This window comes from Octopus sinensis, linkage group LG14 (assembly GCF_006345805.1).
Source record: "Octopus sinensis linkage group LG14, ASM634580v1, whole genome shotgun sequence".
Lineage (NCBI taxonomy): Eukaryota > Metazoa > Mollusca > Cephalopoda > Octopoda > Octopodidae > Octopus > Octopus sinensis.
This window is the reverse complement of record NC_043010.1, coordinates 4,199,143-4,214,142: the sequence shown is the minus strand read 5'-3', so window position 1 is coordinate 4,214,142 and position 15,000 is coordinate 4,199,143. Positions and strand designations below refer to the sequence as shown.

Here is a 15,000-nt window from a genome sequence, read left to right as displayed (position 1 = left end):
AAAGTTTCATACTATTTCAGTTCAAAAACTTCCGATTTTGCAAAAACATTATTTTACTTAAATGAAACATCAGGCAAGATTTTCTTAGCTAGAAATTTTCCATCAATAAAAAGAAAAACATTCAAATTATTTATTGATGCCATTGATAAAGGAAGTCCACCCTTGAGTTCTACTGCAATGGTTCTTGTGAATATAATAAACAGAGAAAATAATGCCCCAATTCTTGATGTCAAGTTTGTCTCTGAGCCAATAGGCAATATAACAACAATTTCTGAAGGTGTCAAAACCAATAGTTTTATTGCTTATGTGAAAGTAAGTGACAATGATGTCAATCAAAATGGAGAAGTGGTATGTGATCTCAACCATGATAAACTACAGCTTCAAAAGCTTGGAAGAAAAAAATACAAAGTTGTTTTAAAAAACCCTGTAGACAGGGAATCAGAGAGCTATATTGATTTTATGATTAGTTGTCAGGACAAAGGATCGCCACCTCTCAGAACTGAAAGAAAGTTCAATATTCAAGTGACTGATGTCAATGATGTACAGCCACAATTCACAAAAGATACATTCAAATTTCTCACATATGAAAACGAGAAATCAAATTTTCCAGTTGGTTTTATTAATGCCTCCGACCCAGACTTAGGAGCTGGAGGTCAACTTTCATATTTTCTCTTAAGTAAAGGAATTCATAATCTTCCTTTTGAAATTTCTAATTTTGGATTTATTTCAACTTCAGAATCATTAGACCGGGAACAAAGAGATGTTTATAAGTTCCAAGTTTTAATAAGAGACAACGGGATACCATCTCTCAACAACACAGCTAATATCATTGTGGAAGTTATGGATAAAAATGACAATGCTCCCTATTTTACCTTTCCAAGTGTCAACCCTTTTAGCCTGGATGTTCACTACCAACCTCAAAGTAACAACGAGGTGACAGTATTGAGAGCTTCTGACAGAGACAGTCATGTCAATGCTTTCTTGAAATATGAAATAGAAGGAGGCAACAACAAGCAGCTCTTTACAATCAACCCTTATACAGGTGTGATATCGTATTCACGTACAGTTTATCAAAACGATGCTGGGTCATATGATCTTCAGTTAATAGTCAAAGACAGTGGAACTCCTGTTTTGTCTGCAAAAACTATTCTCTCTGTGGCATTAACAGTCAGTAATACAACATCTAAGATGTTTACATCTGTTGATATAAAATCTGACCACAAGATACATATTAACCTGGTGGTTATCATCGTTGTAGCAGCTGTGATTATATCAGTTGCAATTGTGATTTCTATGGCAGTATGTATGATTCATAAAAACAACCAAAGGAACAGCAGATTTAATGGAGGTTTAAACAATCCCAATAAGCTCTTTGATGAAAGAATTCAGTATGATGTTCCTGTTGCAATGGTAACAGAACATGGCAACAGTAGACATTCTCAAGCAAACTTATTAAAAAGGGAACCAGAATCTGAATACAAATCAGTTCATAGTCTGAAAGGACTGTCATCAGTGAAGCACACCTACACCATGGCACAGAGATCACACCAGGTAAGTTTAAAACATTTCTTTTTTTTTTCTATAGTTTCAGTTTTATATTTCACTCAATATTCTGTCTGCCATTTCTGTTAAGTTAAAATAACTTCTTTTGCTCTATGTTCTCTTTGAATTTGAAAAGCTGTTTTTATGACCAAAGATTTTCTTGGTATTATTTTTATCTAGTTACTAATAGTTCACTAAGAATATAGATTATGTGACTGTAGCAGTCAAAACATTGACACCATTCACTTGGCATCCTGAAAAAAGAAATCAATAAAAGAAAGAATATCCTGCCTAGATGTAAAATTGGCAGAATATCAAGTCTTCAAGAATGAACTTGATCGTTTTAATTACTTGTCCAGATATGTCGTAGTGATTCAAATGATGTGGATTTTTGCCTGTTATTATTTTTATTTATTTATTTATTAATTCTAGTTCTTATCATCAGACAAGTTAGGGAAAGGTTTTTAGTTTTACAAAATCAATTTTAAAATGTTGAGGTATTGATTTAGAATATTTTTAATACTGATAAATGATTGATGGTTATTAATGTGTTATAAACTTTGCATGCTGGTATTTTTGACTAATTAATTCTAAGAAATATATGTATATATACATGTGAATGTGCGTTTGTGTATGTGTGTGTGTGTGTGGTGTGTATACATATATATATATATATATATATATATATATACACACACACATGCACACATACACACACATGTATTTATGTATAATATAAATATATTTACATATGTATCTTTTCTGCCTTCTTCATTTTCTCAGTTGCTTAGTAGTCTCCAGGAACTTAGTCTCTCCTTTTACCTGGATGTGTGTGTGTGTGTGTGTGTGTGTGTGTGTGTGTGTGTTTGTGTGAGCATGCATGTGTGTATGTATAATATATATATTTCTTTACTACCCACAAGGGGCTAAACACAGAGGGGACAAACAAGGACAGACAAAATGTATGTATAATATATATAATGTGTGTGTGCATGTGTGTATGGTAATCCCAGTATAATGGTACAGTATATGGTGGAGGTTATTATACTGTACCATTTAGTTATCAGTGATTGGAGTGTGAAAGTAAGAGGGAAACTTAATTGATGAAATACCGACCAGGTAGTGAAGACTGAAAGGAGTGACAGTGGGGAGGGTCCAGCATGGGCGTTTAAAAGTAGAAAACAATTAATAAAAAACGAGATGTGATGTCACAAGAGTAATTGTAAAGGTTGAAGTGGAACAAATTATTATAGTGTTAGAATGATTAAGGGGAAAGTGGAAGAGATACATTAAGAGGTTACTAAATGTGGAAACTGAATGGGATGGCAACACAGAACAGTTTAGTTCTAGAACCAGCGAAGAAAGAGAGAAGTTGAGGAAGCAATACAAGAAGAGAAGGAGGTGGTTTGTGACACAGGTTGTGAGATATACATTAAATGTAGCCAGAAGTTGAAGTGATGACAGAGACTGATGACAGAGATCTATAGATTGATGGTAAAAGAAAACCCGTAGTCTAGTAGAAACACCAAACTATTCTCATGTTATTCTTCCCAACCCTTTTTATTGTTTCATATTCAGTATCCATGTCTTACTCTCCTATAATATGGCGCTTATACATGCAGCGTACACCCTCCTTTTCTCTTTCAGTACCACTTTCTTTTTCATTAACACACAACTCAACTCCCACAACTTCTTCCATCTGCATCTTAAACTAGCCATTGCCTCTGAGTCCGATTTACCTTCTTCATTCAAAATGTCTCCCACGTTATAAGTTGTTTTTCCTGTCTTCAGGCTATTTCCAACATCTGGCTCAATATTCACTCTACCTACAGCTCACTCTATATAAATTTTAATGTAGCTGCCATATCAATTAATAGTCCTCTTTAAATGGTTGATAAACACACCCATAAGAATGAATGAAAGAACAGTGATGAGTAAGAGAGAAAGGTCGGAGTGTGTCAAGGATCAGTATTAAACCCACTACTATTTCTAGTTTTGATGGAGATGCTGGCTCAAGCATAGAATAAAGTTTCCATGGAAGTTGTTGGACACAGATGATGTAGTGATAATAACAGAAAGTATGAACAGATTGAAAAAGAAGAGGAGTAGGCAAAAGGAATGCATAGATGCAAAAATCATGAAGGTGATGGCAAATAGTAGAGAATGTGGAGAGGTCAAGAAAGTACCCATGTGAAGTGTGCAGGAAGAGTGTTGGAATGAACTTGGTTAATTGTACATGCACATATAACACACACACACCTATAAGAATATCAGCTTATCAACTCCTGTTGGATGGGAAAATGTGTTTTAACTCAGGCAAAGCTAAATATGTGCATAATAATCTATATACACATATATGCATGAGTGTGTATATAACAATTTCACTGGAAATTTTAAATCAAAGATCAGCTGAATAAACTATTTCACTATTTCATTGTTTGGTGAAATTGATAAAAATATGCAGTCATTCAGTTAGGACAATTCTCATTGCAGCTTTTGGGTGCTTGTTTCATAAACATGTCCAATATGCATTGGCATCAGTCTTAGAGGGAACGCATGCAGTTTGTATGAAAGTGCAGATCTCATTCAACAATACATCTTGTACATTTTATAGCAGCATAGTTGTAATTTTCGATTGGTTGTAGTTTATATTTTACAGAAGTAATCTGTCATTTGCCATCTCTCTCTGTCAGTGTTTCTTGTAGTAGAAAGGTTTGAAGCGTTCCTAGACTATGGCTGTGAGGATTGGAAAAGGGCCACACTCTTCCATGTTAAATAGTTATGATTGTTTGAAACTTTTTAAACTTATCCAACATCATGGCTAAGAAAGTTCAATCATTTGGAAGTCGACTCAGTTTACCTTCTCATTAATAAAGAGAGAGGAAACAAAAAATTTCCCTAATATTTTGGTAGAGAGGGCCTGGTATTTGTAAGTTTAAAGGCCATTGATCATAGGTGTTGATAGCAGGTTTCCTGGCAGGCAGCTTTATCTTTGTAACTTCTTTGATCTCTGATATTTTACATTAGGATTGAGTAAAGTTGAAGAAGTCTTCAATGTAAAGTGTTCATCTTCAATAGACAGACAAATTTCTATGATGTTTTGGATTTGAACTTTGTGAAAAGATAACAGTTTCTTTCTGTAGCAAATTGTTTTGCAATTTCACATTGCATATAAAGCATAATGCATCTTTGTGGCAGATGAGGGGAATATATTCTATATCATCATTTTGCTCCCTAGAATAAAGCACTAAATTTCAAGTTTTCTATTCCCTATTAGCAAAGCAGATTAATGAATTTCTGCCAGGTGAAAGAATATACACCTGTGATGTATGTAATAATTAGAAATGAACTAAAAGAACAGATGTCAGTACACAATGACAATAATTGTAATAAAAGCTACAAAAGATAAGCTTGGCTAAAAGAATAATATTCTCTTTGCAGCTCATCAACCAGCAGTAGTCATATTTGATCCCTCACTCTAATGATCAACATTTTATATATATATACATATATTTAGCAGAAATAACAGAGTGACTCAAGTTCTGAGAGTTTCGTGCAATGGCACCTATCAAACTCTAATAAAATGTGTATATATGTGGGTGGCGTCATTCGAAGCTAAAACAATGCAAACACATTGTGACCAACGATGTGTAACAACATCTGATGGTCTGGTCGGTCACGTGATCACGTGATATATATATATATATATATATATATATATATATATATATATATCAAACCTAAATATATATCTATCATTATCATCATCATCATCATTTAGCGTGCGCTCTCCATGCTAGCATGGGTTGGACGGTTCAACTGGGGTCTGGAAAGCCAGAAGGCTGCACCAGGCCCAAAAAATATATATGTATATCAAACCTAAATATATATCTATATCTATATATAAATATATATATATATCAAACCTGAATATATATATATATATATCAAACCTATTTATATATAGGTTATCGGTCAACAGCCATTAGGGCCTGATGAGATGTATGTAAAGCTAGCGCTCTATGGATGCAAAACCCTGGGTAATCCTATAAACCAGCCATAACTATCTTTATACATACATACATACATACATACATACATACATACATACATACATACATACTTACATACATACATACATATATATATACATATATATATATATTATATATATATATATATATATATATATATATATATATATATATACACACTTATATATATATACTCACCTACATAATATGCATATATGTATTCATAGAATAGTATTGGATTTCATGTAAGATTATCAAATTGAAAGATCCTTCATTACTGTTTAGTAAAGTGTTATATATATATTCATTTTTACAATGAAAAGTTGTCAGTGACTTCAATATTTCAGCTTACTAGTTGTCATCAGACTGATAACAATCAGCAAACTAGCACTTCGAAGTTACTGTCAACCTTTTCCCAGTGGAAATTTACATATGTGTGTATATGTGTGTGTGTTTGTGTACACGTATATGGTATACCTATATGTAAACATATTTTTAATATTTTTAAAAAAAGAATCAGTTGGAATGAAATCCTTAGAATTTGCAAAAGAAAACTGAATGATAAACTATTGTTTGAAAAAAAAAAAAAGAAGAAAAGAAATGTCCTCTTCAGCATCTAAATTTTTTTTTTTTTTACTTCATCTTTTTGTTCATTCAACTTGCACACAGAAAAAAAATATTGCAAGTTTATATGGAAAAGTAAAAAAAAAAATTTTTAATGAAATCTATGATGTGCTACCAATACTGAAAAGACAACAGACTTTAAAAAGAATTGCCTCTATCTAAGGAATTATTCAAGTGGAAATGGTATATCATTTCTTGTTTAGGAATAAGATAAATGACTATTTGAAATGCTGACTTTTCCATCTGAAACTTTTATAATGTATTTTATATTGTTTAATGATCTAGAAAGATAGAGGTTTCACAATGCTTCACATAATGTGTCTTTAAACAAATAGAATTGCAGGGTAAATTTAAGGAAGTTGCCAATAAATATTTCTATAATGGTTAAAACACAAAACTTACATAATTATCAAAGTAAGATTGCACCTGTTGGTTCACCTGTCTTTTCTTTATTTTTTTAATTTTTTTTTTTTTGATTTTAAGATATATTTCCAGATAATCATAACTTTGTTTGAATGTTTATATTGGTATTGAACTTGTTATTACACAACATTTTCACCTCTTTTAATGAGCGTGGATGACATATAGTGATAACTACTCAGAAAAATATGACAGATTCCATCTAAATTCTCTTAGAAGAGTTGATGTGTTTACTTGTTCATTAGAATAATAATTGATTTCATAAATTATACATATTGCTAAAACTACTGCTTTCAATGAAACTGCTCTCATAATATATACATGTATCATGTACATATACATGTTTCATGTGTGTGTGTGTTTAACTATTTCTACCATCCTATTCTAGCTCCTTTCATCTACCTATTCTGGCCTTCTGCTGTTACTCTCCTCAATCATATTACCTGAATGACAGTACATCTTGCCACATGCATACCTTATACATTGGTACCACACTGGAAAGCCCTTCTAGACTCACAAGCCCACTCTCTCTCTCTTCTTCCCCTCTCCTCTCTCTCTCTCTTTCTCTGCACACCTCCTAGAATAATTGGTGAGAAAGCAAAGATAAAGTAACCTTAAAAGTAGATTTAGTCCTTTCTCACCAAGAACATGACAACTTCCCTACTGTTGGTACCATGAAAATATATCCAGTGAAATAATGGATGGCAAATGAGCAGAGAAGGCAGTGTTCTGAGGTTCATTTATTATTACCTCACAAAGGACATATCAAGCTCCCTATCACTGGTGCCTCAAGAAAATGCAACCAGTACACACCATATGATAGTTAGCAATAGGAAAAGCATCCAGCCATAAAAACCAAGCCAAAATGACACATATGAACAGCATTCCATAAATACTCCCAGAAAGAAAATACATGGCTGCTGACAACACATCCACCCCAAGCCATAATAAGAAACAAATGAGTTATACATAATACGCATCAGTATTATTATTTTATGTCCACTATTTCCATGCTGACATGAGATGGATTTGACTTTTTGAGGCAGTATTTTATAAGCAGTTGCCCAATTCGATGGCACCACTTACTTCTTTTCAAGTAATGTAATTTATTTCCTGTCTCCATAGATTGAACTTCTGCAAAATGCCATAAACATGACGTACGGAATATTCCACAGTCAAAGTAGTGCAAACAATGTGAAAACACATGCATGTGTGCATATATATATATATATATATATATATATATATATATATATATACATATATATATATACACACAACGACACGCATACAGACATGTTCTTTTTGATTCCTTCTCTAAATGTTTATGAATTACCTTGCCATGTGTCTGACTTCAGATATTAGATCTCTGTAACGAAATGTAATAATGTTACCCTGATGATCCATCGCAGTTAGGCATCCAGATGCACTTAGAATGTTCCATTCAGTGTTTTTAATACATACATATATATATATATATATATATGTGTGAGAGTGTGTGTGTGTGTATATATATATATATAATATTTATATATATAAATTTATTTTGTATACACATAAATGCATGTTCACACACACACACTCACATATATATATATATATATATATATATATAAGCATATATATCTTTATATATAAAAGTGAAGTTGTGTGAGTGTCTGTCTCCTACGATTTAGATTCCTAACTACTGCCACATTTTGCGGTGCAGTTTAACCAAAACCGGGTATCTTATAGTCGTGATTCATATCGAGCCCTTCTGGGTATTAGCACGCATCTACGATGAGTCTACAATTTAAAAAATTATTTACCATCATTTTTTTCCATTTTAATGCCTATTTTTTAAATATAAGGGAAGTAACTCTCTAAAAATGCTTTATAGTTATTTCCCTTACAAACCTGAGCAACGCCAGGTGATACTGCTAGTATATATATATATGAGTGTGTGTGTGTGAACGTGTGTATGAATATATGCATGTATATGTATACATGTGTGTACATATATACATAATGAACCTCCATACAGTTTCCATTTTCCAAAGTTGACTGTTGCACAATTGGTCAGCCTAAGACTTTATAGCAGGAGACACATCAAGTTGTAACACTGAGATAAATGTACCTGAAACATATAGCTTTAGGTTCATTCCCACATCCATGCCTGATGTATATTTGAAAGGCAAGATACAAACTAGACTTTCAAAATATAATGTATCAACAGCCATCATTGGCTTTGCCTATATTTGATAATGTTGTTCACAACGTTTTGGAGAAATAGCTTTAAAAATGATGATGCTACTCTTCAGTTGGTTCAGGAATATTAATTTGTTCAGAATTGTTGCCAACAAATATACCAAAATTTGTTTCAAGTTCAACTCCATGAAAATGCCATAAAAAAATATAAAGCCCCTTTCTTCAATCCCATAGCATGGTATCTACTGCAAATGTCTTTTGTCAAATCTTGTGAGTTAACCCTTTTGTTACCATATTTCTGTTGAGATGCTCTGTGTTTCTTTCAATTAATTTTTAATGTAACAAAGAATTTAGTAAAATAACTTAGTTATATCATTAAGCTAGAGTTAGGAACGCTAATTGTGACTAAGGTTTGGTGGAAGATTTTAAATCAGAACTTTTAAAAACAAGACATTTGTACTCTGAGCCAGAGGCAGTTTCATGTGGGTTAGTATCAAAAGGGTTAAGCAGGTTGATAAGATCTGATGAGTAGATTGTCAGATTTGCTATAGCTTTAATTCAAAGGAACTGCCTTGTCTCACTGTGTTGCAATTCTTCAATTTGAAAATTATTTTAGTGGTTAATGTGTCTGTGGAATGCTCAGCCATATTAGCCTCCAATTCAATGAGAATATCTTTGATATGAACTAACAACTAACTGTTCGTGTTATTGTCAGTGCAGGAGTCCATCATCATCATCATCTTTATATGTGAGTGTGTGTGTATGTGTAAATCAAACACACACACACACAGAAAAAACAGATAATAAGAGAATAGGGAAATTGCACATGCCTACAGATAAATAGCTAACTAGATAGAAAGATAGCTAGCTAGATAAATAGATAGGTAGATAGACAGACAGACAGACAAACATGCATGTGTGTATATATATATATATATATGGACTCTTACACACACACACATACATACATGTGTGTGCTTTTTTGTGTGTGTGTATGTGTGCATAAGCATTTACAAAAGTATATAAATATATATACATGTATGATATTCAAATGTATGTACATACATATATCTATACATATATTTAGATACATACATACATATATATATATAAATAAATACACACAGACACACATACACACAGACACACACACACACTAAAACACACACTCACATAGAAACATGCACACACATGCACATAACTGAAAGAACTCTACATATTCTTATACAGAGAATGGAAGAGGTATGTAATTAGAAAGAGGCAAAGATAAAAAGCTGTTTCGTGTGATGAATCAACTTGACTTAAAATAATTTTCCAGATCAGAACGAAATTAAAGAACCTCTATTTTCTGCGATTTTATGTAGTTTTCTTATTTTATTCTTATCTTCATCTACGATGCCTTCACACTGCAAATTTGCTTGCATTTTTTTCCTCCACTTTTATGATTAGTTGAACCACAAAACCTTCAAAATAGAAATTTTTTTCTTTGCTCTTTCTCTGTACCTGAAATTGTATGAAATGATAAAATCCAATATTTACGCTCTTTCTTTTATATTTCTGTAAGCTAAATGATATTTGATACAATGTCCATAAAAATAATAGGACACCGCTTACCCTATCTCCAAAGAGCTTATTTCCTATTTGAAAGGAGAAAAGGATGAAGAAAAAAACGTGAAGAGCCAATGTAATCAGCCTTGATGGTAGTTATTTATATGAATATCTGAAGAATTTTGTATCTGAACAGAGTTCTGTGTTCATTCAGTGGATTGTCAGAGAAAGATTATTTCAAGATATTTCTTATGATTAGATAGCTCATGAGGAAGCATGTATAAAATCTGCTCCTTAAGTTATGAAATATATCTTCAAATATATCCAGCCTTCCTACCTATCTATTAAATACCTGCGTGTATGTGCATCTTCTATTTTATATATACACATATATATATATATGAATATATATATGCATATATACATCCACACACATATCAGTTTCTCTCTTTCCTTCTCTCTCTCTCTCTCTCTCTTTCTCTCCTTATATATAGGTGAGCATGTGCATGAGTATATACACGAGCATATACATATATTTATATATTATACACCCACATGCATTAACCAAAACTCACACACACACACCACACACACACACACACACACACATATGCTATGTGTTTGTGTGTGTGTTCATGCTTTTATCAGTGATGTACTAAACAGTGCTTGTTGATTTATCTGGAATGTCTAGTAATGTATACACTTTGTTAATATACACTAAAGACTGTAAAACTAGTCTACCTCTTTCTATCCACAGAGATAAAAACAAAGAAAAACAGCTAATTACATTTGTCAACATGTTGTCTGATTACAGTGATGGTTAGAATTTCTATTGTTCCTTATTAGACATACCTCACATTTCAGAGTATAAATTGGATGCTGTTTCAGTATTAGAATCAGTCCCACCTGTGCTCTCAGGCGCACTGGGCAGCAAGTCGATGCCAGTTTTCCCTTGGCTGCAGTTTTCTCTACATCCAGCCATGTGATGTTGACCTTTCTCACGCTGGCTAAGAATGATCAGAGCTGCGTAGTTTTCGGTCTTCCACTCTCTTTCTCTTTTCCCCTCAGACGGTGTCCAGACGGTTTTAGAATGGTTTTGCTCTTGTACCTAGTGTATGAGACTTGCTGGCTTTAATCTGCCTTCTGTGATGATTTTGCTCCGTGGTCTGGTATTGGAACCCTCGAGAATGTCTTTCATTGGTCATGGGGTCTTATTAGTACATTCTCAGAATCCTTCTCAAGCATCTTTGGTGGAACACATCTAGCTTTCTGTCAATTTCCATGATGCTCTTCCATATCTCACTCACACACAGAACTGCTAGTCGAACAACGCTGTTCTGTAGCGAATACTGTTTAGCAGATTATTAGTTAATTAATAGCCCACACTGCCAATGAATGCATTATTATGCAAATCAGGCTAACTGACTTACCTGAGTCAGAATTATAATGTGACTATAATGGCTATAAGCCACACGTCTGTTGAATGGTTGATTAAGCCAGAGTTTGGTCTGCAATAAAGTCTTCAACTAGATGCAAAACCAGCCAGACCCATCCCTCATTTTCTGTCCACATATTTTCTGTCCAAGATAATTGTTTTTATATTTTTTTTTTATGTGTATCTGATTACACATCACAGTGATGACTTAAATTTATATCATTTATCATTAGAAGTATCTTGTTACACCTTTTGGATATGAATATATGCATAAATGTATACATTTGAGAATATAAGTAAAAAGAATTACATGTGCTCATGAGCATACATAACAAGCTAAAATATAACATACACACACACATACACACACATGCATATACAAATGCATATATATATGTGTGTGTATATATATAAAGATATATATACATATATATATATATATAAAGATATATATATATATTATATATATATATATATATATATTTATAAATATATAAAGATATATATATATATATATAAAGATATATATATATATATCATCATCATCATCATCATCATCATCATTGTTTAACGTCCGCATATATATATAAAGATATATATATATATATATATAAAGATATATATATTATATATATATATATATATAAAGATAGGTGAATGAATTATCCTATGTTTATCGACTCCATTCTTTCATTTATTTATATATAAAGATATATATATTTATATATGAAGAGAGGAAGATAGAGACAGACAGATATAGATATAGAAGCATATTTGAAAATTTATGTAAAAGTGTGTGCACTCATACAGCATGTGTATATATAATGTATATGTATAAACAATATATATATATATATATACACTAAGACACACACATATAATAAAGAGTGTAAATGTGTGCTGTAAGCCTAAAAATAAGTCAGGCTTGTCTAGGATATTAGGGGTAACTACTTAGTCCTACAACATAATATAATGTTGGTTCTGTGAAATATGAACCAAGTGATCCATGAATGAGATATACTTTATTTTATTTGGCTAAAACATCATGCTAGATATATCATCTACTTCTGCTTTCAGTCTTGGTGTCTATGTTCAATATGCTTCTGCTCTGCGAGTGTATGTGCATGCAAGCATGCATGCTTGCTTGCATGCATGCCTGCATGCATGATACAAACAGCCAGAAATATGCATTTTATTTCATCCTTTTTTGTCGTTGCCTCTACAATAATTTTTGCAACGATGATTGACATCATTAACCCTCATCCTCATTCCCTACTATCACTCCCTTCATCATCAGCATCATTGTCTCGTAGTACTCCTCGCTGTCATCATGACCACCCCTACCAACTACCACCAAAATCATTCATCATCATCATTGTCATCAACTTATTTTTTTGCCATTAACCCTTACCATTAGTAAATTAATGGATTGCCTCACAAAACTCTTCATTATTCCCTGAAGAACAAGAAAGATATTAGATATAGGAAAATGTAGTATTAAGATGTGATAAACAGTAAAGCAGCTTAGAATTAATATTTATTCTGAAATAATCAAAGTATATAGATAGGAATTTGTGTACGTGTGAGAGAGCATGTGTATGTGTGTATAAATGTGAGTGTAAATAAGAGTTTATGTGTGTGTGTGTGTGTGTGTGTGTGTGTGTGTCTGTGTCTGTGTCTGTGTCTGTGTGTGTGTGTTTGCAGATGAGTATGTGACTGCAGAATGTGTATAAATAAATTAGTAATATTATTTGTTTTTTTTGTCACCTGTGTAATAGCTGGAATCAACCAAATTGATAAGCCAATTTTTGATAGAGTTTAATCTATATTAATTAAGTATGTCCTTATATGTATATGTGTAAGGATGCACATGTATATGAAAATGTAGTCATTAAACAAATGCTTAGGTATTTCAGTTTATCTTTCCCTATGCTACTACATCACCTAAAAGGGAAGAACAGGAATGGGCTTTCAATTACTGTAAAAGAAAATGAATCCCTCAGAATTAAATACATATATAGGCATAGGAGTGGCTGTGTGGTAAGTAGCTTGCTTATGAACCTCATGGTTCCGGGTTCAGTCCCACTGCGTAGCACCTTGAGCAAGTGTCTTCTACTATAGCCTCAGGCTGACCAAAGCCTTGTGAGTGGATTTGGTAGATGGAAACTGAAAGAAGCCCATCGTATATATGCATATATATGTGTGTGTGTGTGTGTGTGTGTGTGTATGTGTGTATATCTTTGACCCCAACCACTACTTGCAAACCGGTGTTGGCTTGTTTATGTCCTGTAATTTAGCAGCTTGTTACCAGACTAGAAAATAGGCATTGTGGTCAATTCGTTCGACTAAACTCTTCAAGACCCCAGCATGGCCACAGTTCAGTAACTGAAACAAGTAAAAGAAGATAATGCATGCACATGTATCCCCACCCACCCATCTCACACACACACACGTGCACATACATAAAATAATTAAGAATTTCACTTAACAATCATGAAATCCCAGCTATGAGCCATTGCGTAGCATTTTGGGCAAGTAACATTTTCTGTCACATTAGTTGGTTCACACCATAGGAATAAAACTGGAGAACCAGAGACAGCAGAGAAGCCCATCAGATGGAAAGCCCATCAAAGGTATAATCTTGTCATTCACTATGTCATTCTACCTGGGAAGATTCTACCAGAAGGTTCTACCTGGGAATCAGTTTAAGAGCACATGGGTCTGAAGAAGGCAGAACAAACTACGTTAATTGGATGTGCTTGTAAATTCAGCTAACTGAACGACTGAACCTACATCATAAAACCTGACAAAGGCCCATTCCTCAATGCGTGTGTGTGTGTGTGGAGTGGGACCAAAACATATGGCACAACATGTTGTAGTACAATACTCGCAACTTGATATCACATGTTCTCAATGAAACCACCACCACCACCTTTCATTAGAATCATCCATGTAGCTGCATGCATTGAATATTCGCATTTCTCCCCCCCTTAACTTATGTAATGATATTGGTCTCTTTTATACTCTCATTTGGTTTTGGACTGATCAATTATGATAAATCTCTGTCATCGCATATGATGTCAGTGGGAACACCCCATCCAACGTACCAGGACACTCAGTGCTTTTAAAGGAACCAACTTACAACATATTTTAGGATCTTTGAGTTGAGCGATGAAACTTTTTGTTGACAAACATTAGATTAACCAGAAC

At 33.2% G+C, this 15,000-nt stretch overlaps 1 protein-coding gene and 1 long non-coding RNA gene across 6 annotated transcripts in view; one reads left to right on the top strand and one right to left on the bottom strand.

The window, feature by feature from the left end:
- The window catches only part of LOC118766067, a 212,344-nt gene that overhangs the window by 15,373 nt on the left and 181,971 nt on the right, over nucleotides 1-15,000 (bottom strand). The window lies entirely within an intron of this gene.
- Nucleotides 1-15,000, top strand: part of LOC115219540 (protocadherin-19) — a 154,847-nt gene that overhangs the window by 50,059 nt on the left and 89,788 nt on the right. For all 5 annotated transcript variants that reach the window (XR_003882323.2, XR_003882322.2, XR_003882324.2 and 2 more), the window contains exon 3: nucleotides 1-1,551. This exon is cut by the window's left edge and continues 910 nt beyond it. Coding sequence is in view for 2 of the 5 variants with exons in the window: in XM_029789738.2 (XP_029645598.1) it covers nucleotides 1-1,551 (1,551 nt within the window). In the remaining 3 variants the exon portion in view is untranslated. The remainder of the gene's footprint in view (nucleotides 1,552-15,000) is intronic.